Here is a 22,887-nt window from a genome sequence, read left to right on the forward strand (position 1 = left end):
CCACCTTCAGAAACACCCTGCCCCTGCACCTGGGATACCAAGAGTAGATGGCCAAAGGGGAGGCTCCACCCCCATGCCAGGCCACAAGGGTTGAGGCAGAGACGCGCAGAGATCCTGTCCCTCTCCTTTCTGTTGGGAGGGGGAAAGTTCTCCTCAGCCAAACTCTGGCCTTCACGGCGACCCCTGCTGGCTACATCGATTTGCGTTGGTTCATAAGCAAGCTTGGATATCAAAACCTTATCAGACACATTTTATGCAAAGATATTTTTCCCTTCGAAAGAGGGCTTCCCTGCTAGAAAAAATTATTTTTATGTCCCCACCTCCTAGGAACTACACTTATCACACCCACCACCCAAAGTAATTTCCCCCGAAGTGAAAATTGTGCGCATGCGTTGTCTCAGCGAAGGGGGTGGAGAGGAGGGGTACGCGCATGCGCCGACCCAGTGCCATCTCTGATACAGCGGGCAGGCGAGCAGCTGACGCCAAGCGGAAGTGGGTGTGCCAGGGACGGTGGCCGAAGAGGACCCTTCCGGAAAGGGCCGATGGAGTGAGTGTAGCAGGCCGGCCGGGATCACGGATCTCCGAAGCCGGTCCCGCTCGGAGCGGCAATGATTCCCCCGCAGGAGGCGTCCGTGCGGCGGCGGGAGATAGAGGACAAATTGAAGCAGGTGAGGTCGAAGCGACGGAAGGACAGCAAGGGGATGGAGGAAGGACTGGGGGCGCGTCCCGGGGAAGGGGTGGGGGGAACATCCCGGGAAGAAGGAAGGGGATGAGAGGCGGGAGGCAGCGGTGACAGCCCGGACCCGCAGCCTGAGGGGGCAGTGGAATCTCTTTCTCCTTCCCTGTTCTCCCCTGGCCCCGCCTGCCTTCTCCGCGGGGTGACTAATGCCCGCCCTTCTATGCCATCCCTCCATCGCCAGGAGGAGGAGACGCTCTCCTTCATCCGAGACAGCCTGGAGAAGAGCGACCAGCTTACCAAGAACATGGTGAGTGTGTGGCACGACCCTGGAGGCCCCCAAAGGCTATACCCGCTCCCCGACCCTTAACAAGCCGTGATAGTCACTTAACAAGCCTTTATCAAGCACCTACTATGTGCCCGGCACATGCTAAACACTGGGGATGCAGAAGGGGTCCAAAGACATTGCCTGCCCTAGAGGAGCGTACAGTCTAATGCGAGACACATCATGCAAACGTGTGTGTATAACTTATTTTATTTATTTATTTGCTTGTTTGTTTATTGATTGATAGATAGCATAAAATAGAGTGTTATGATTCCAGAGAACCTGGTGGATTACATCGCCCAGGGGTGTTTATGTGACCTCAGTTTCCTGAGGGGGTTGGACTCTTTAATCTCTAAGACCCCTATAATTGAATTATTTTCTGATTCTGTCAATTCCTCCTCATTTTTGGTTCTGTCGGGGTTGGTACCACCACCCTCTGGTTGCAGGGCTATCACTTTACCCAAATCCTGCCACCTGCTGCTTCTCTTGAGTTATGACCCAGAAGCTCTCTCTCATAGGTGGTGTTTTCCTTACTAGTTTCTTGTCGGGTATCCCGAATAAACACTCATTGGGCATCTACCTGCATGTTACACTTTGTAGTGGGCCTTATAGAATATGGAGAAGAGGTGGTTTCTATCATCAATGAGCTTATTTTCTAAAAAGGAGACAAGATGGGCACAGGAATGAATAGATTTATCTATGATTGTGTACACATACATATACACACTTAAGCAAGAGGATGGTAATAAAGGCACAACATATAAGGTAATAACTGTATATACTTCTATACCTCCAAATTTCAGTTTAGACATTTATTAAGTACCCAGTTTGTACAAGGCATTCTGCTAGATAGTGGAGATATAAAAATAAAGGGAAATTTCCTGCCTTCAAGAAGCTGCCAAAGGATAGAATATGTAAAGATAAACAATAATTGGAAGAGAGAAAACAAATAGCACATACTAACAATATGAGAAATGAAAGGAAGCTTCATAGAAGAAAAGGCACCAAGGATCCTCTAGAGAAGATAGGAATTTTGAGAAGCAGAGTTCAAGAGGAAGTACATACTAGGTATGGGGCATGGCTTGTGCAAATGCATGAAGACAAAATATGGAACACCTAATTTTGCTAGATAATGCACTTATTAAGCACTTGCTATGTGCCAGACACTTAAGGGAATTTCATAGTGTGCTGAGAATATAACTGTGTGAAGGAGAATAATATGAAATGAAGTTACAAAGGTAGTTAAGAGGTAGACTATAGAAAATTTTAAATTTAAGAAAATTGTATTTTATTCTAGAAGGAATATGGAGCCACTGAAGATTTTTGAGCTGGGGAAGGGCTTGGATGTACCTGTTCCTTAGAAAGATTATTTTGCAGGCAGCTAGGTGGTGTACTGGCCCTGGATTCAGGAGGACCTGAGTTCAAATCCAGCCTCTGACACTTACTAGTTGTGTGACCTTGGGCAAATCACTTTACTCTCATTACCCTGACCAAAAAAAAAACCCAAGAAGAAGAAGGAAAAGCTTTAGAAATATTATTTTGGCAGCTCTCTTGAAGGACTATAGACAAGAGAGGCTAGAAGTTGGGAAACCAATTAGGAAGCTATTACAATAATAGTTCTAGCAAATGATGAGATCTGGAACTAGAGTGAAAATATGAATGAATAGAAAGATATAAGGTACATTTTGAAGGCAGGATTAATAGGACCAGGCAGCTAATTGGAATTTGTGGGGAAGGAGATGAGGGAGAAGGAAAAGTCCAGGATAGCTCCAAAGTTACAAACCTGAATGACTACGAAAATGGCAGGACCTTCAGCAAAAATAGGGAAGTTTGGAGAAGCAGATTAAGAGGGAAGGAGAAGAATCTTGCTTTCATCAGTGAGTAATCCTTTCACCTGTGCAAATCACAACCTCTATATCCCCTAGTACCTGACTTCTTAAACTGTGGGTTGAAACCCCATATGGAGTTGTGTGACTGAATGTGGGGGTCCCGAAAAATTTGGCAACAGTAAAAAATTATGTATGCCTCTTTTATATACCTCCATACCTGGGGTCACATAACAAATTCTCTGGTGAAAAGGGGCTGAGAGTGGGAAAAGTTTAAGAAGTCCTGCCCTAATCCAGTTTCATGAGTTGCTGGGGCCAAAGATTCATCTCCTAATAACCAAACATTTGGTGATGACCTTCTCTGAATTTAACTAGACTGGTTCTCAGATGACATTTCCTCACTGATTCAGTGTCACAACGGTTAGAACCTGCCAGAGTTTGCTTTTCATTCTAACAGACTTCAGGATTCCAGGCTTCCCAACACAGTGTGATGAGGCACTGGAGCAGAGATTTTGTGAAAGAATATCTACGTACATAGTTATTTATCATAGTTATACACATATATAACAAGAGACAGTGGAGTGTAATGAATAGAGAGCTGGGCTTAAAACTGAGAAGACCTGTGCCACATTGCAAGTCACTCAGCCTCTCAGTGTTCTAGACTGTAAGTTGCAGAAAAGGAGCTGATCTGCATTGGTAGAGGGAGTTTCTGCACATTGGGCTTCCCTGTGCCTGGCACATACGTAGTAGACACTTATTAAATGTTTATTGACGGGGCAGGTAGGTGGCGTAGTGGATAAAGTGAGTTTAAAGTATGGAAGAGAAGTTATTCTAGAAATAGGAAACAGCTTCTGCAGGTGCTTGGAGAGAATAGTGTATAAAGAAGTTGGGCTTGCTTTTATTGGAACAGAGGTTGTATGTAAAGAGGGAACTGGCAGTCTTAAATTAGGGAGGGGAAACTGTCAGAGAGCCTTAAAGACTACAAAGGATTTTGAGTTAGAGGAGATCTTAGACATTATCGAGTCCAGTGCCCTCGTTTTATAGGAAAATGAAGTAGGTCATTTGTCCAAGGCTCCACAGGTCATAAATGTGGGAGCTGTGTTTCAAACTTAAATCTTAGGATTCCAAATTCAGCATTTTTTTCCACTAGATTGCTGTCATCTCGACTGTAGTCAAACTTAAGCCAGTCTAATCATACTTGTACTGTGAGCCTCATGGGGTTGTTGTGAAGAAAATTCTGTATAAACTTTAAAACACTATAAGCTGGGGCAGCTAGGTGGCGCAGTGGATAGAGCACCAGCCCTGGAGTCAGGAGTACCTGAGTTTAAATCCGGCCTCAGACACTTAACACTTACTAGCTGTGTGACCCTGGGCAAGTCACTTAACCCCAATTGCCTCATTTAAAAAAAACAAAACAAAACACTATAAGCTATGATCAGCCTCCAAGTTTCCCCCTTTCCTACAGGTTTCTATCTTATCATCTTTTGAGAGCCGGCTTATGAAGCTAGAGAACTCCATCATCCCTGTGCACAAGCAAACAGAGAACCTACAACGATTACAAGAGAATGTGGAGAAGACTTTGTCCTGTCTAGACCACGTCATCAGCTATTACCATGTGGCCAGTGATACAGAGAAGATAATTAGGGAAGGGTGAGCCAAGCCCAGCTTTCCACACCATTATTTCTACCTGGCGCCTTGTGGTTTGGGGTAGTTACGATATTGATTCCCTTTTCAGAACATGACATCTTGAATCCCCTTTCTCTTAAAGCCAGCAGTGCACAATCCTCCCTGGTTTGCCATAGCAGCTTCTGAGTATCAGGACTGCTGAGTGTTGGGAGGTATCCACAACTACCCTCTCCGGCTGACCAGGGTCCTTTTCTTTTATAGCCCCACAGGAAGGCTGGAGGAGTACCTGGCATGTATGGCCAAAATCCAGAAGGCAGTGGAGTATTTTCAGGACAACAACCCTGACAGCCCAGAGCTGAACCGTGTGGTAAGGGGGCCTGTCTCTGCTCAGTGCACTAGTGTTGATCATGAAACATGAGAAGAAATAATCCTTGCTTTCGAGGGGTGTGTAGTCAAACATGGAGAGTCTAGTGAGTCTACTTGTTCCCAGCCAGGACTAGCATAATGACCAACATTTGAACCTGTTTATCACAAACTTAGGTGGGCCAAGTTATACCCAAATACAAAATGATTGATGTGGCTCAGAGCTAGGCTAGGATTGATTTGGAAATATTTTCTGGAGGTTGTAAATTTTAAGAAAGTAAAAACTATAGAAAAAAGTGGAAATAGCATTTTAGAAAGCAGTAATTAAGATTGAAAAAAAAAAAAGAAAGAAATAGAGTTTCAGAGAGGTTAAGTAACTTTCCCATGGCCACATAGCTAGTGAGTGTCAGAGATGGGGTTTGAACCCAGTTCTTTCTGAAATCTGATTCCAGAGACCCATTCGACAATTTAAAAGAATTTTAAAATGACTATTTGACTTAGTAATATCATGACTTTAAATGTTCTTGATAGAGAATAGTTAGGACATTAAATACTTTGCTAACCCTGTTCTCCATGCAGAAATATTTCCCCTCAGATCTGTCACATTGAGAATGTTTAGTTTAATTCAACAAGCATTTATTAAGTACCTATTGTGGCATATGCACTAGAAATACAGATAAATTACATAGATTTTGTTCTTAATGAAATTGTTATTTTATGTGAAGAATTACATGAAAACCAATAATTATGATATAAAGAAGTATTTGAAAAGTGAGAAATCACATTCATTTGGTGGTCCTATAAAATGGGATTCATTAAGGGGATAAACCTTGTGTTCACCCTTGAAGTAAAGTAGAAACCAATTAAAAAAAAAAAAAAGGCAGGGGCAGCTAGGTGGTGCAGTGGATAGATCACCAGCCCTGGAATCAGGAGTACAAATAGGGTCTCAGACGATTGACACTAGCTGTGTGACCCTGGGCAAGTCACTTAACCCCAATTGCCTCACACACAAAAAAAAGGCAGTAATTAAAGGTCAGAGGATTGTAGTGCCATAAAGCACCTTCAAGGTCAATTAAACCATCCCCTCATTTTACAGGTGAGGAAACTGAGACATAAAGAAGTTAAATGACTTGCCTAAAGTCATAAAGCTAGTAAGTGCCTAAGGCAGCACAGGAGCTCAGATCTTTCTGACTCCAGATGCATCCATCTATGAACTACATTGCCTGTAAATAGTGTCACTATCCATTGAACATATGTTCATTGATCACCAACAACGTGCTGGGTGGCGTGCTAAGTACTGAACAAAGGTTCCAAAATTGACAAGGATGAGTTTGTTGGTGAGACAGTGAAGGGTTTTAAAACCAGACCAGCATAGAGAGAAGGTATGAGCCAGAATGTAGCATGATTAGAGAAAACCTTAAAACCCATAATTAGGAATTGCAGAACTGTGTAGCCTGTCCCTGGTGCTTTGCTATTTAGTTGTATCCATATTTTCATCAGTGTTGAATTCCTCCCTGTGCCACCCCGCCATGTCATTTCTTTTCCTTTAAAAACAAAAGAAAACAATAGACCGAAAAGCTGGGACTGGGGAACTGTATCTTCTCTTCCCAAACAGGAAATTCCTTCTTGAGAAATTAGGATATCAGATGTAGAAGTAAATAAAAATGTAAAATATCAGCCAATAGCATGTTTCGATCACGATGTATAGAGTCCTGTACCTAGGAATGGTGGCAGGCAGGTGGTGCTTCCTTCAAAAAAACCCTAGTTTTATCATTGTAGGCTCTCCCTACAGGGATACAAATCACAACCACTCCATGTCTTCTGAGTAATTTTTGTCCTAGAAAGAACATGGCTTTGTACTCAGGAGACTGAATTCTAATCCTGGCTTTGATATTTTCTGTCTGTGTGACTTTGGTCAAGTCATTTAACTTTTCTGGACTTCAGTCTGCTTACTAATCAAATGAGGGGAGATTGGGACTAGGTCAAGGTTGTTAACTTTTTTGGGTGTCATACATGCTGTTGCTAGTCTGATGAAGTTTAGAAGACCCCTTCTCAGAATGTTTTGTTGCATTCTATAATTGAAAGGATTGCTATATTTTTGTTAGAGGTTAGTAAAAATAAAGATGTAAATTTTTTGTATCCAAGTTCACAGACACTCCCCCACAATTCTAGCCATGAATCTCTGGGGTCCTTTCTGGCTCTGAACCCAAGGTCCTTTCTTCTTTTTGTAAAGTCTCTATATATACTCTGGAGCAGAGTTGTCAAAGTTGTCCCCCCCCAAAAAACAAAACTCAGATTAGAATATAATTGTGAAACATTTCAGAAAATAAATAAAAATACAATTGAAAATAGATAATGTAAGTATATGATTTTTCTAAGTGATGCATGACCATAGGATCCGTTTCTATTTGAGTTTGATGCCACTGGTCAAGAGGAGCTTTAGGTCTTTTGTATGCATTTCTGAGAATATGAATAAAATATCGCAGTGCTGAAGAGAAATGAACACCAGGCAGCGAGAACATCATTGATTCCCTGCTGGGTCTGGCCTTTATTTGTGAGTGGAAACTCTGAGGGGCCATGGAAGAGGGCGGAGTCCTGTGGGTATATCTGAGTCAGCTGGAAGCTCTCTGCAGTGACTGTGAGAACATGAGAGGAGGGCGAGAGACTTGAGTTTGCAGGGTGGTGGGAAGGACCATGAATGACCTGTGTGAAGGCCTCAGTACAAAAATGAGGTTGGGCGGCTTTACCCGTAGGGCTCTATCTCTTTCCTGTAGAAGTTCCTGTTTGAGCGTGGGAAAGAGTCCCTGGAGTCCGAGTTCCGAAGTTTGATGACTCGGCACAGTAAGGTCGTCTCCCCGGTGCTCATTCTGGACCTGATCAGTGGGGAAGATGACATGGAGACTCAGGATGACATGACCCTGGAGCACCTCTCTGAGAGTGTGCTCCACGACGTGATCCGAATTTCTCGGTGGCTGGTGGAGTATGGTAGGAACCAAGGTGAGCACCGTGTCTATGAACTTGGGATGCTGTAGAGCTTTCTGTATTGGGGGCTGAAGTCATCAGGCTCTGTGCTTGGGCCTGTGTGGGCCATCTGAGAAGCAGAAGGCAGCAGGCTGGCCATCTGGCCAGGAAGACAGGCAGATGCTATTTGGAAAAACCCTTAGCAGGGTCCCTAAATACTATGCCTCTGTTTGCTCTGTGTCTCCTCAGATTTCATGAATGTTTACTATCAGATTCGTTCCAGTCAGCTGGACCGCTCAATCAAGGGTCTGAAAGAGCACTTTCGAAAAAGCAGCTCCTCTTCTGGAGTTCCCTACTCCCCTGCAATTCCCAATAAAAGGAAAGACACACCCACCAAAAAACCGGTCAAACGGCCAGGTGAGCCCCCATTGTGACTAGTCTAACAGGACGAGGCCTCATCTTCCCTTCTCTGCCAGGGTATGAATACCTTCTGGAATGGTGCTGGCTAGTAGAGGTGACTTAGCTGCTACAGCAACCCTAGGGAGATTGTCTTTGTAGTGGCTCCATTACCAAAGGTACATAGGGAGAAAAGCGGGTGTCTGATCACCTAAGAAGGAGCAAAAGGATGAGAGCCACCCCCTCCATCCCACAAAAGTACTTGGTTTTACATAAAACTTTGGGAATCCAGAGAATCCTAGGAATTCTTAAGAGAATAGAATAGAACATTAGATATTGGGCCATCTTCCTGGTTCTTCTTCACCCATCCCATCATCTACTTGGTGTTTTTAGGGACACATTCTTTACTGAAGGTGGGCAGTTCTCTCTGGATGTGCTCTTAGGAATAAAGCACCCTTAGTTCCCCTTAAAGAAGTGCTTTAGGGCAGCTAGGTGGCACAGTGGATAAAGTGCCAGCCCTGGATTCAGGAGGATCTGAGTTCAATTCCGACCTCAGACACTTAACACTTACTAGCTGTGTGACCCTGGGCAAGTCACTTAACCCTCATTGCCCCTCAAAAAAAAAAAAAAGAAGTGCTTTTAACCTCTAAGTTTCACTGAAAAATTAATGCTGTGTCCTGAGGGGATTCTAGGGGAAGATAGGGTAAGGACTGGCACATGGACTTGCTGGTATCTTAGGTGATCAGTTTACTCTTGTTTTTTTTGTCCCCCTTTTCTACTTATTGTCTCTGTGTCCCAAGCAGTCTACATTTCAGGTAATCGGTGCTTCTGTGTGTTTGCCACAGCTTGCCAAGCCTTGTCATTTCTGACACAGGTAGCTTTTCCTTGAGTGAGGGGCTGTTCACACACAGCCCAAGGTGGGGCTGGGATATTTCAGAAGGAGGATTCTGTTGTACCAGCAGGGCCCAAGAAGCCAGATCTGAATCTCCTGCCCCCGATGTCTACTCCTGAAGGTCAGATTGCCCCCAAGCAATTCCTGGAGAGTCGTCCTCGTTCCCACAGCAGTAGATTTGGGAGTGATAGCAATACCTCCCATTTAAAAAGTACTTCAAGGTTTACAAAACGCTACCCTCCACAGCAGCTTTGTGTGTTGTAGGTCTTGTCGGTTAGCCCAGTTCTCCAGCCCAGCCTTTCCTCTCCCCCCATAGTGAGTGTGGTGGGCTCAGTTTTCACACTTGAGAGAGAGATGGCTGCTTATTCCTCTTCCTCTCCAGAGTTCTATAATATCATATTGTTGAGTCCGAAACAAGTAAACTGGTTCATGGCTATGCTTTGAATTTGTGCCTTGGTGCTGACCTGAAGAATTAGAAAGCTGCAGCTTGGTACTCCAAGCTGACAGGTCCCTGCTTCCCTCCCTCCCATATAATTGTCCCAGGCCAAACTCCTGAGGATGCCTGCTGCAGACAGTAGAACTACTGCTCCTAATCGAGTGTTGCAGCCACGTCTCTCGTAGCCTTTGGAACCATGGGTCTCATACAGAGATCACATCTCCATTCTTTTCCCCACAATCCTGATCCTGCTGATGGTGGACAGCTCTCCATCTTTCTTGGAGACAGACTCTTTCAGGAAGTAGTGACCCCATTGCCAGAGTAAGGACTTAACCCGCTCTTGGCTTGTAAGCATGAGAGGAGAAACTCCAGATAATGCCCCAAAGCCAAGAGCAGTCCTCAGGTAGCATCTCAGCAGCTACTGACTCCCTGGGAACAAGGGAGATCGTGAGACAGAACAGTCACTGGCACCACAACTCATGGCACAACTGTGTGCCTGGCTTTCAGAGGAGCAGGAATGAAGGACTGGCCAGCTGTTCTTGTAGCCCTGATACATAAGACTTGGCGGATGCTCTAATGAGGTCCTGGTTTCCTGGTCCATGCTAAAGTATGAATTTTCCAATTGGTTGTTTTGCTCCTGGACGCTGGATTTGACTCTGACTGACTCATTAGCATGGCCTATTTGTTTGGGAGAGGGAGGGGGCAAGGGCAATCAGTGCTGAGCACGAGCAGCAGAGTTCATTTTCTAATAACTAACTATTGCTAAGCTACAGGGAAAAGCTGAGTTGGTTGAAATCTCCCTAAAGCAGGGAGTGGCCAGTACCTAGGAACCTGCCTCAGTGCACATTTTGATTCCAGAGTAGAGTGTGTCAGGGTTGGCAAGGAGGAAGAAGAGTCCTCAAGAAAGAAGGAAGAGAAATATGGAAGAAATAAGAGTTGAGCCTTTCTCTTTTCCTGCCTACCCATAGACATGTTTTGTTCATCAGTTTGCTTTGTTCATTTTAACATTTTATTTGACTTTTCCCAAGTTTTCTTTTTGGAGTGTCTTGTTCACACAGCAATGTCTGGCCCAGGAAACTGCTGGCTTCATGATATTGTTTGTGTTGTTTTAACCTGACACTAACTGTTGTGTTTTTTTTTTCTCCCATGCCAAGAATGTGTATCCCACTTCTCAGTCCTTTCTTTCTCTACTTCCCATGTTGTGACTTCTGTTTGGTCCTCTCTTGGCTTCCAGGTTTTTTTCAAGTTTCTTTGGGCAGTTTCAGTGACTTGCTGCTCCAGGGAGGCCTATGGCCGGTGCTAGATTGGCCTCTGGGTCTCTCTGCCTTCAACCTTGGGCTTTCATCTCCCAAGGTTGCTTGGACCCTTTTCACTAACTCCTAGATTCTGCTTCCTTTTTTCTGTTTGAATCTTGAGGACTAGCACTGAGCATGCTCACAGAACCCTCTAGAGTGTAGGGATTAAGCCATGTGTCTGGGGGCTTCAAGTAGAGCCCTACTCCAGGATTTTCAGGAGGTCTTCCTCGGGGAGATCCAAGGAAGGCTCTCTCTCCCAGCTGAATACCTCCACTGCAGGCGGGCTGGTGGGCTCCTCATTAGCACTTCTCTTCCAGGCACCGTGCCAGTTCTGGTTAAAATCCCACATAGTGAGTGGGGTTTCATTCTGTGCCTGTCACAATGGGGTTTTGCCTATCTACTTCACCTATTTACTTCCTAAAATTTACCCAGTTTCAGGAGAATCTGTGGGATCAAGGAACACTTTCAGTAATATCTTATGCTCCTAAGACTTCAGGGACTTAAATTTGAGACAAAGTGTTCCCTTTCCCTTATCTCACACCCCTAAGCCTCAGGTGCCCCCCTGAGAAGTGGCAGGAACACTCTGGGTGAAGGTGTGTCTTGGGCATGCTTACTGTTGTCAGGCTGGGTGTTACGGGCCTTTGGGACTGGTGGAGGGCTGCTGCTGTTTTCTCTCACTCATTTCCTAGGTCTTCTTGTCTCCTTTCTGTGTGGCTCTGGTGACAGGGACGATTCGTAAGGCTCAGAACCTTCTGAAACAGTATTCTCAGCATGGTCTAGATGGGAAAAAGGGGGGTTCTAACCTCATTCCTCTGGAAGGTAATCACCCTGTATTTCCGTCTCCTTTGCACCCACTCCTTCACTGTGTATCCCATTCATTTGGTAGGGCAGAGCCTCCGCCCCTTCTGGGGCCCCCAGCCCTTTCCCGGGCTGTGGGGGTCCCCCTTCTTTCTGTAGCTATGATAAGAGGGGAGCATGGGTGGTGCTGGTGCTACACTGACTTCAGCAGGCACGGTAGCATTTTTTCTACCATGTGATCTAGGCTTGTCTGTCTGACGGCAGCTCTGCCCTCCCGGAGGACACCTTGCCCCGTCCCTCCTTGTCTGTTCCTATTTCCTTCTGTTTAAACTCAAGAAAAAGTTCTCTGCCAGTGGAGCAGCCCTTTCACCTTCAGATTAACAATACAGAACTAAACTACCCCAGACTCCCTTTGGGAGGTGAATGGTAAATGAAGATAGGTGTGACCAGGTCATTGGATTGGGTTTCTCTCCCCACTTCCACCTGGTTAGCTCCTCTTAGCGGAATTGGTGCCAAGGTAGCACCAAGAAGGCTTTTGTACCCATTCAAACTAGCAGCAACATGAAGAAACTCCCTTAGGGACAGCTAGGTGGCACAGTGGATAGAGTACCGGCCCTGGATTCAGGAGGACTTGAGTTCAAATCCGGTCTCAGACACTTGACACTTACTAGCTGTGTGACCTTGGGCAAGTCACTTAACCCCAATTGCCTCACCAAAAAAAAAAAAAAAAGCCCTTAGGCTCAGGGGTGTCAGAGTCCCTCCAGTTTCTCTAATTCCCTTTTTCCTCACACTTGGATTTTCCCTCTTAGCCTTCTGGCTAGGAGCGAGATGGGAAAGATATAACTGTTAGAGGGGATTCCACGGGGCACTGCTGGTTAGGCTTGAAAAGGCTGTTCCAATGGCAATTTGAGACACAGGAAGGGCTCAGAGCCCTTTTCCAAGTCTCCCCATTCCCCATCCCCCCATCAAGTGTTGATCTTCTGGAGACTGAGGGGTTCCCACCCCTAAGAGACAGCCCATTCAGTCCCCCGGATAAACCGCTGCTTGTGTTTGTGCGGCCAACATCTCGCTAGGTCACGAGCATGATTTCCGAGTTAAGCATCTGTCCGAGGCCCTGAACGACAAGCACGGGCCATTGGCCGGTGAGTACTGTGGCATAACCCCATAACCAGCTGTCGACGGCTTCCTTTGCAGTGTCTTCCACTATGGGGCCAACTTCTCAGCTGGATCCCCTGGCTTTTGATGACCACTATCCCACACTCTCCTCTCTCTTTGGCTGTAGTTCTTGTTTGCCACCCTCCAGATGGGGGTACCGCTGTCTCAGGAGAGTGGAAAGACACCTCTCAGTGACCAGGGATGGAGATGGAGAAGAAGTCAGAGCTACCGGGAGGCTGGGCAGCAGGACCAGAGTGGCATGGTAGCTGTTCTCCATCTGACCATAGCCCCTTGGCTCTGGCAGCAGCCCCAAGCCTTAGTCCCATGGACTTCTGCCTCGTTCTCCCAGCTCTGAGTGCCCAGGGGTTCTCCCAGGCTGTTCTGTTATTGCTCTTGCCTGTGAGAAAACTCTTGCTGACTGTTAATATTGGGACCCCTTCTCTTCTCCCCTGGGGTGCTGGCTTCAAGGGATCCCTCCCCATCCATTATATTGGATGGAGGGTAGAGCTAATGTATTTTCGCAGGTTTTGGCCACCAGACCACTGCTCATTGGGGGTGGTATGTTGGCCACTATCTCCATCTCTCCTGGTAGTGTTGCTGGGGGCAGCTATGCCAGGGCTCTCCCTGCAGCTTCTCCTATTGGTAACTATGCTGTGAGGAGATCAGCCTATGGAAGGAAACACTAGTTCTTCAGCAGAGAAGAAGAGCTCTGTTCAGTTCTATCAGGGATGTTGCCGCCCCATTCTACACTGGGGCTTCCTCCTGGCCAAGACCCTTCATGGTCCTTAGCACTTGGGCTAAGGGTAGGACCTGGCCTAACCTCTCCGGGGAAAGAGATTGAAGGATCTCTTCCTTCCTGCACCTTTATGGGATGTCGATGTTCTGGTCTGTGGTCAGAGTTAACGGGAGAAATGAGGCTCCCCATTTTCTTTTTGTTCCCATATACCCAATAGCCACACATTTTCCAGATCTAGGGGGCAACCTGACTCCACTCTCCATGTTGCTGGTCTGGGCAGCAGGCAGAAGGTCTGGGGGGTAACTCATACTCCAGAGTGAACATTGGGCTAGGAGTGAAGTTGCTCCCCAAGCCAGTGGCTCAGGGGCCATGCTATCCCCACAGGGAGGGATGATATGCTGGATATGGAAATTGATGCCTACATCCACTGCGTCAGTGCCTTTGTCAAGTTGGCACAGAGCGAGTACCAGCTGCTGACGGATATCATCCCTGAACACCATCAAAAAAAGACCTTTGACTCACTTATCCAGGTCCTAGCTTTGCTTCTACATGAATTCTCTGGGCCCCTGCTCACCAGTCTCATTCATGCCTGCTCACAGTCAAAGCCATGTCTAGATTTTTTGAAGCTTGTAATGGGGTTGTTTTTCATCGTCCTTTATACCCCAGCCATCATTGAGCCCCCAGAGGACCTTTGTTGAATTTCATTCTTTCTCTATCTTGAAAGTATAGCACCCAGCCCCGTTCCCTGACAAACCATGCCCCGCCTCCCGCTTTATCCATTTTGTCCTTCCCACCTGGATGCCTATCATTCTCCAGTGAGCTCTGCTGACTTGCCTCCCTCCGGCCCCTTCTTAGGATGCACTGGATGGACTGATGATGGAGGGGGAAAATATTGTATCAGTTGCCCGGAAGGCCATCATCCGACATGACTACTCAGCTGTGCTCACAGTCTTCCCCATCCTACGGCATCTGAAGCAGACTAAGCCTGAGTTTGATCAAGTACTTCAAGTATGTGGCAAGGAAATGATTATGGGGGGGAAGCAAGGAAGGTGCGGATCTCACACTCAGCCTCATCTTTGCCTTCCCCATATTTCTTTTCCCTTAAGCCCCCTCCTTATAAATCTATGTCAAGTCAGCAAGTATATGTTAAGTCCTACTGTGTGCTAGTCTGGGGAAACAAGAAAAGGCCAAAAACACAGTCCCAGCTCTCAAGGAGCTCGCAGTCTACTGGGGGACACGACATGAAAACCACTGTATACAAACAAGATAATACAGGCTAAGTTGGGTGTCGTCTCAGAGGAAAGGCACTAAAATTAGGAAGGATTGGGAAAGGCTTCTTGCAGAAGGTGGGACTTTAGCCGAGATCTGAAGGAGCTGAGGATGAGGATAGAGAGCCTTCCGGCCATGAGGACAACCAGGGGAAACACTCAAGGTCAGGGGAGGGAGGTCCTGTTTGAGGAGCACCCAAGATCATCATCACCAGGTCAAAGAGTGTGTGGAGAAGAGAAAGGTATAAGGAGGCTCTTTGCGTCGTGCATGCCTCTCCCCTGCTGCGAGGGCTTTCCTGACCCCCCATTTGTTAGCACCCCCCGCCCATTCCCATAGCTCACAAGAAAATTTTTTTTTGTTTTGTTTTGTTTTTGCAGGGCAATGAGGGTTAAGTGACTTGCCCAGAGTCACACAGCTAGTTAAGTGTCAAGTGTCTGAGGCTGGATTTGAATTCAAGTCCTCCTGAATCCAAGGCCAGTGCTTTATCCACTGCGCCACCTAGCTGCCCCCAGAAAACTTATTTCTTATGTATTTTGCATTGACTTGTGTCTGCACATGTGGTTCCCCACCCCAATAGAATATAAGCTTCTTGAAGGCAGGGCCTGTTTTCTTTTTACTCTTTGTATCCCTGGAGTCTAGCACAGTACTTGGTACAGAGACACCTGATAAATATTTGTTATATCAGATAGCACTCGGAGACTTTTTTAAAGCACCTTTTAGATGTTGTCATTTGATCTCCCAGCAGCCCTGTGAGGGCAAGTAGCATAAGTTTTACTGTCCCATTTTACAAATGAGGAATCTGAGGCTCAGAGTGGTTAACTTGTCCAAGGTCATACCACTATTTTAGTGTCAAAGCTGGGATTTTAACCCAGATCTTCTGATTCTAAATCTAGCATTCTTTTCACTCTACCACGCTAACCTTTCCCCTTTTCAGCTTCCCAGCTAAGGACCAGCCCCCCCCACCCCCACCCCCATCTCCTGCAAGGGCCTGTGGTCAGTGCAGAAAGGGAACGTGTATAAGCCATCTCAGCCCAGGGGGAGTGAGGGTGGATCTGGGGGTGGCCAGCTGATCCGGTCTTCCAAGAACTGCCAGGAGGGAAGGAGCTGTGCTCAGCTGCCGAGGTCAGTGGGCTCTTCCTGATCATCCAGAGTCTCCCCATAGGGCACAGCGGCCAGCACCAAGAACAAGCTGCCAGGACTCATTACCTCCATGGAGACCACTGGTGCCAAAGCCCTGGAGGACTTTGCTGATAACATCAAGGTACCTTTTTCCCTAGACCAAGAAGTCACGAGTGGAGAGTTGACTAAGGACATGTGAATGACCTGGTGTGGAGCTTGTTCAGCCGAGCTTAAGGTTGAAAGAGCTGTGGTTACAGAATCAGATGAAGGCAGAGGGAGATGGGGTTCTGCATGGCCCGTTTGTAACAGAGCAACAGATGCTTTCCTTTGCTTTTTAAGGCTGGCTTCCAGATCCCCTTCAAAACTCTTGTGGGGCTAGGAAATGGTTGGGTGACGTCTCCCTGCCTTTTTTCCTTGTTGTGGCTTCAGGGCCCCAGCTTGAGGAATTGGGGACGACTTTCCCAGTTCCTGCAGGCCTAAGTTACTGTCTGCCAGTAGGCCCCAGGAAGCAGGAGGAGGGAGGGAGAGACCGCCAAGGTAGAAAAAACCGCTTTGGGAAGCAGTCCAATGAGGTCTCAGTCACTCTTTTAATTGCATGATGGAATTCTCATTTCCACAGAATGACCCAGACAAGGAGTACAACATGCCCAAGGATGGCACTGTTCACGAGCTCACAAGCAACGTGAGTCCTGCCGGCATGACCCCTGTGGTCCAGAATCAATGGGCATCAAAGCTGAGTCCGATCCTAGGCATCCAGGACATTTGGCTTGGAGGGTCCCACCTTTGTGCTTCCTAAGTATTGGGCAGGGTTGGGGGTGGGCAGCAATACTTCTTAGAGTCCTTTAACAGACAGTGTCCCTTTGCATGGCTTGGCACGGAGTGCAGCCTCTGCCTTTGTCAAGGGAAGAGGGGCCCTGGCAGGCTTATGCCAATCCTCATCTTGACTAGTAACTGCCCTCCTCCTGGGCCTAGGGGGTTGAAGTAGATAGCCAGGCAGGGTTTTGAACCCTGTCAGTCCGGTTCTTATTTCTGACCCATTCTCTCTCCACTTAGGCCATCCTCTTCCTCCAGCAGCTTCTAGACTTCCAGGAAACAGCTGGTGCCATGCTGGCCTCCCAAGGTACCATTCTCAGTTAAGGAATGCCTCTCCCACTCCTCATCCACAGCCTTGCTGCTCATCACACCTCCTTCTGGGCACTCTGGGCCTCAGGCTCTGTCCACCGGGGGCCTTCATCTCCAGACAGCTCTGGGCTGAGGGAAAAGGCAGGGGGGTGTTTTCTCTATAGCTCCATAATATGAAAAATCCCGAGAGGCCCAGTGAAGCAGTTCTCCTGGGGATTGGGAAGCCGGAAGAACCTGGAAGATTGTGGAGAGATAGGGAGGCATGACTGAGCGTCCTGTCTTGACAGCACCCTGACCTCCTGTCCTGACACTCCTTTAACTTTCTTGGCTTTTAGCAATAAGAATCCCATGTCCCCAAGAGGGTTTCGTATGGTCCCACCGACCTCCATGTTTTCCTACCTCTTCTCCTTACTCTTCCCCCTGTCTTATCCACCTGTTCTGCTTATAACGGCTTCAGACAAGTTTGCCTTTTCAGTGCCTAAGATGGGCTTCCTCAGCGTCCATCCCTAGGTCCCCCAGGCCAGAACCAGGCTAAAGACCTGTCCTGACAGTCCCAGAGCTTGGGAAGCAGGGGTGGTGGGGGAGCTTTGGGAGGTCATCAGAGTCCAGTGAGTGTATCCCCCCAGGAGTACCCCCATTCTCCCTCTTCTGGGAGTGGAGGTGTGCAAATTTCCTTTTTATTCCCTGGGTTGCAGAGAGCACGTTTATGACCTGTGTGTGCTCAGGCTTTCTTGGGGTAATGAATGTCTGCTTGCTTCTGAATGAGATCGCTGTTTCTAACCTATTTTTTTGCACTTTGCATCTTTCTGTTTTCTCTCTCTTTTCTCCTTTGCCTCCCTTTTCTGTCTGCTCTGCCTCTAACTCCGTAGTCCTTGGGGACACATACAATATTCCTTTAGACCCCCGAGGTAAGCAGTGGGGATCTGGCTCCTTATCCTCCTCCTCTTCCCTGTAGGGGCAGCTAGAGCTCTGAATTGAACAACTGGACAAAACCTATTTGGGGTGATGATTGAGGTTGTGGGCGGAAGTTGGAGAGGGAGGCTCTTAGTCTCTTCAGGGAAACTTGCTTTGGGTTGGAGCTCCTGCCCAGTAACTGCATCTGCATTCCAGTCCGCCTATGACCTCACTTCTTCCTACCCCACTCCACCCCCTCGCTCTCCTAGACTTTCCCACTGGGATCCAGGACGAGTGGGATGAGTGGGTCTCACCTAATTTGCCCAGGGGGAGGGATGTGGTCTGGAGTTATTTTCATATCCCTGCTTTGCCAGCATTTGCACTCGCCATATTCTCTAGAGGTATTAGCTTACCTGTTCCTGGGGCTCATTTCTTTCCTCCACCATCTCTGAAGAAGGGCCCAGGTTAGCGGGGGAAGACTTGGACCAGCTTCATGTCTCCCTCCCTTCCTTTGAAGTTGGCCCTTGCAAACTGGCAGGTCCAGTGTTTGGCAAGCCAGACAGCTCTGTTCTCTGCTGTCCAGCGGGATAACTTGTCCAAGGCTTTTCTTTTTACAGAGACAAGCTCCTCTGCCACCAGCTATAACTCTGAATTCAGCAAACGACTGCTGAGCACCTATATCTGTGAGTGTTCTCTCTGACTCTCCCAGCCCCCACCAGCTCCTGGGCCTTGGGCCTCACAGGCCTCTCCTTGCCTTGTTCCTACAGCCCCTCTAAAGAGGGCTGCACCCTGACTTCTGATTCCAAGGCCTAAAGGAAGCCAGATAGAACCTGAAGCCTCCATTCCCTGGGTCATGATACTCAGTATAGCAAGGTCTGAAACGTGACAGGAAGGGGGACCCTACTGGGGATTCATGGGCAAGGTTTTGGCTTGTGGGTCCCCTGATTTGCCACTAGACATGCCCCCCAAGCTTGGCTGCATCCCTTTCTGTACAGGTAAAGTTCTCGGTAACCTGCAGCTAAACCTGCTGAGCAAGTCCAAGGTATATGAGGACCCAGCTCTAAGAGCCATTTTCCTGCACAATAACTACAACTACATCCTCAAGTCCCTGGAGAAGTAAGTGTGTCACCGCCCCCACCCCAGGCATCCCTCACAGGGCTCTGGTCTTCTCCATGCTCTCATGTCTGATCCCTCAGCCTCTTATCTTCCTGGGGTTTTCTATTCCATTAAGTGAGGGCTTTGAAGCCTTTTTTACTGTATATGCCAGTGAGGAGGAGCATCTCCTGAACATAGCTGACTTTGTCGCAGGCTTTTTCTCTTGAATTCTGAGCTGGGTTCCCAGGGCTGCCTTTAGCTCTTCCTGCCTGACAAGAAGGGAATACAAGATCCCTCCCTGGCTATTGTGACAAGGCCTCGTGAGGCAGCAGCTAAAGCTGCTCCCTTCCCCCTTTGCTCCATAGGTCTGAACTCATCCACCTGGTGGCAGTGACCCAGAAGACAGCTGAGCGCTCCTACCGGGACCACATCGAACAGCAGATCCAGACGTACCAGCGCAGGTCAGAGGAGTTGGGTTTCCCACCCTGGTACTCCACCCCATGCCCCTTCTCTGGGCTGTCCTCTCCCAAGACTCTTTGTGCTCCCTGTTCAGCATTTATCCTAGGGTGGTGTGTGGGAAACCACAGCCACTCTGTAATGGGGCCTCTTTGCTCTACCCAACTCATTGCTTGGTTTCATCCCACTTTGGGGGTGATATTGTCCACTGGTGCTGAAGCCTCAAGAATCATTTTCCCTCTGTAGCCAAATGGACTAATGTACTTTGGCTATTCAGAACTGAACCTCTAAAGCTTTACAAATAAGAGTTGTTAGGGGGGGCAGCTAGATGACACAGTGGATAAAGCACAGGCCCTGGATTCAGGAGGACCTGAGTTCAAATCTGGCCTCAGACACTTGATACTTACTAGCTGTATGACCCTGGTCAAGTCACTTAACCCTCATTGCCCCACCAAAATAATAATAATAATTCTGGAAGGGGGGCGGAGCCCAAAATTGCTTTTTGGTTTTGTTTGAGCCGAGATTAAAGAAAAGAAAGAATGAAAAGAGACCATTCTCCCTCCTCACCACCCCCACCCTCACCTCTCCCCACAAATACCTGATTTAGAGGAAGAAAGAGGTTAAGGGCTATGAATATGTTTCTCCATACCCTTCTATTGGCCTTATATTCTGGCTCTTGTGTCTTGGCAGCTGGCTAAAGGTAACTGACTACATTTCTGAAAAGAATTTACCTGTATTCCAACCAGGAGTCAAGGTAAGTAGGATAGGAAGTATATATGGGGGGCGGGGGGAAGGAAGTATATGTGGGTCGGGAGGAACATTCAGCTGATATGACACCTTCTTGTCTGCACAGACACTTAGAAAGAGGGTTGGTTTTTATCCCCACCCCACCCCCCCAAGCTTAAGAGTAAAATGGTTATGTGATTGAGGCTGTCTGGCCATAATGGAATTTTTCTCCAAGAGAATTCTGAGAAGGGTACCTATAAGCAGCCTGAGTGACAGCCCTAGGAGTGGCCACTGAGCAGAGGAATTATACCATCCCTTATTTGACTCACTTCATGGTGCATTAAGAGGTGCCTAGGATCTGCTTAACCTGGATTGGCGCATTTTCATTTATCTTTCTTTTAAATTTTGTATTGCTCTCTTTTGATTGTATGCCTTCAAAATCCCTCTCATTTACAAATATACCTTCCCAGCTTCCCTACCCAGAGAACCATTGCTTGTAATAAACAATAAAAAAAAGCAGAACCCAACTGTCCATGCAGTGTTCCATCCCCATGGTTCCCACCTCTTCTAGGCCACTCGTTACCCGGATCGTTTTCCTTGGTTTGATTTCTTTTGCTCTTTCCACTTACATTATCATGGTCCTTTTATAGATGGTTTTCCTGCCCATCTCACTTCACCCCAATACATGGTTCTCTCTTTCCATCATGTTTGTCATTGCTTACAGTGAAGTTATATTCCATTGTATTTATGTGCCACAATTTGTTTCTTTATTCCCCAGTTGATTAGCATCTGCTTTCTTTCCAGTTCTTTGCTACTCCAACAAGTGCTGCTCTAAATATTTAGGTGTAAATTGGACTTTTCTGTACTTCTGGAGTGGATATTTTAGTTACTTTCTTAGTGTAATTCCAAATTGCTCCAGACTCCAAAGTGGTTATGCTAATTTACAGTTCCACCAGCAATCCAACATTGACTATTCCCATCTTTTGTCATCTTTGACGGTTTACTGGAGGTGAAGCAAAACTGCAGTAATTTTGATTTGCATTTCTTCTATTATTAATGATTTGTAATGACCTTTCTTGTGCTAATAATTTGCAACTATTCTTTTGATAATTGTATGTATTGCTTGACCACTCACCCAGTGGGGAAAGACTTTTGGTCTTACATATTTATATTAGTGCTCTGTGTATTTTGAATATCAGCCCCTTTTCAGAGATATTTGATGCAAAGATTAGTGCGTTTTAAAGGGCACCAGTCCTCTTTGCTTGTTCCTAAGGATGAAACAATGTTATCCCCAGTGTTTAGGATCTGCCCTGGTCAATCTCTAGTTCTCCTGGTTGGACTTCACATGTCCTATGGCATGTGCCAGATCAGAACTAAAGGTACCTTGGTGACTGTTACAGGATGATGTTTCCTTTGTTTTCATTGCAATGACTTATAACTAAGTAATGGACCCTAGGAGTTGTCATCAGGACAGGAACTCAGACCAGGAAGGGAAGTTGGAGGAGTGATCAAACAGGACAGGGAAGATAATCTGTTTTCACAGTGAAACAAGTTCATCTGTCTTCTCTCTTCCCTGCGCCCCTAGCTCCGAGACAAGGAACGGCAGATGATCAAAGAGCGCTTTAAGGTGAGCCAGGACTCTGCCCTCTCTTTCCTCATCTGGTACTGCCATATGAACTTAGGCCCATTTCTCAGCTGACTCCTCTCTTCCCATATTCCCTGAAGGGCTTCAATGATGGCCTAGAGGAGCTCTGCAAGATCCAGAAGGCCTGGGCCATCCCGGACACCGAGCAGAGGGACAAGATCCGCCAGGCTCAGAAAACCATTGTCAAAGAGAACTATGGGGCCTTCCTGCACAGGTGGGACCTCTGCATTTCCTCCCCAGGCCCCCAAACTTCCTGGCTGAATCTTTGCATTCTTGCTTAGCCCGTCCAGTTTGTGTCCCCAGGAGAGGGAATAGAGAAGTGGGCTGGGATTGGAAAACCAGTGTCCCTTCCTTCTTCCCTGGGGCACTTGGTGAACACAGCACAGTGCTGCACCCCAAACCCAGAAATCCCCAGCAGGGAACCCTACAATCCTAGACTGGGGGTAGAGCTCTATATCAGCCCCTTCCCTTCTTGATTGTCCTATACCTGGGCAGGTATGCCAGCGTACCCTTCACCAAGAATCCTGAGAAGTACATCAAGTACCGAGTGGAGCAGGTGGCAGACATGATCGAGCGCCTCTTTGACACGTCCGCCTGATTCTGCCGTGTTGCTGTGGTATCATCCATGGCCCCCAGGAGACCTCACCCCGTTTATCAGACAGATAAACCAGGCTTCATACTGCTCTTTGTCTGAGTGAGCTTGAAGTCCTTTGGGGCAGGGGCCTCTCTTTAAAGTTCTCATTCTCCACTCTTTCTTCCTCCAGACAGTCCTGTTTACATCAGGCCCATGACCCCTCCCTTCCTACCTTGGTACTGTTAACTGCCTCTGGGGGAGGAAGGAAGGAAGGCAGATGAAGAGCTGCCGAGGACCAGCTGTGTGCTTGGGGGCTGTGTGTAAATGGAGAATGGCCCACCTCCATTCGCTTGGGTGCAGTCACTGTGCTAAGGCTCAGATCCTCTTCTCTGCTCTCACATTCCTGGTGTATGTGTGGCTGAGGGCTGGAACCAGCATCTTATGCTGGCCAGTTGTCCTCTTCTTGAGTTGATTCAAGAGCATTTAGTGGAAGAGAGGGTTG

At 47.2% G+C, this 22,887-nt stretch overlaps 1 protein-coding gene across 11 annotated transcripts; it reads left to right on the forward strand.

Moving 5' to 3' along the window:
• Window positions 1–465: 465 nt before the first annotated feature.
• Window positions 466–22,496, forward strand: EXOC7 (exocyst complex component 7). Of its 11 annotated transcripts, XM_044001897.1 has the most exons (22): window positions 466–668; window positions 921–986; window positions 4,293–4,477; window positions 4,715–4,820; window positions 7,591–7,813; window positions 8,027–8,194; window positions 8,977–8,988; window positions 11,523–11,615; window positions 12,668–12,736; window positions 13,870–14,015; window positions 14,341–14,493; window positions 15,917–16,015; window positions 16,493–16,555; window positions 16,927–16,993; window positions 17,865–17,903; window positions 18,507–18,572; window positions 18,885–19,005; window positions 19,350–19,445; window positions 20,131–20,194; window positions 21,752–21,793; window positions 21,892–22,025; window positions 22,307–22,496. In XM_044001897.1, the coding sequence occupies exons 1-22, from the start codon at window positions 609–611 to the stop codon at window positions 22,407–22,409; spliced, it is 2,175 nt and encodes a 724-aa protein (XP_043857832.1). In that variant the 5' UTR covers window positions 466–608; the 3' UTR covers window positions 22,410–22,496. The 11 variants fall into 11 exon arrangements, with proteins under 11 accessions (XP_043857832.1, XP_043857834.1, XP_043857836.1 ...); XM_044001899.1 differs by lacking the exon at window positions 17,865–17,903; XM_044001901.1 differs by lacking the exon at window positions 12,668–12,736.
• Window positions 22,497–22,887: the final 391 nt, after the last annotated feature.

The sequence above is a fragment of the Dromiciops gliroides genome, chromosome 4 (assembly GCF_019393635.1).
Source record: "Dromiciops gliroides isolate mDroGli1 chromosome 4, mDroGli1.pri, whole genome shotgun sequence".
NCBI lineage: Eukaryota > Metazoa > Chordata > Mammalia > Microbiotheria > Microbiotheriidae > Dromiciops > Dromiciops gliroides.

Excerpts from the sequence above, each read along its gene's own strand:
- EXOC7 (XM_044001897.1), top strand. The coding sequence starts at position 609 with ATGATTCCCCCGCAGGAGGCGTCCGTGCGGCGGCGGGAGATAGAGGAC. Across the intron at positions 4,478-4,714 it reads GAGAAGATAATTAGGGAAGG|CCCCACAGGAAGGCTGGAGG; the intron begins GTGAGCCAAGCC and ends TTTCTTTTATAG. Across the intron at positions 19,446-20,130 it reads ATCCAGACGTACCAGCGCAG|CTGGCTAAAGGTAACTGACT; the intron begins GTCAGAGGAGTT and ends GTGTCTTGGCAG.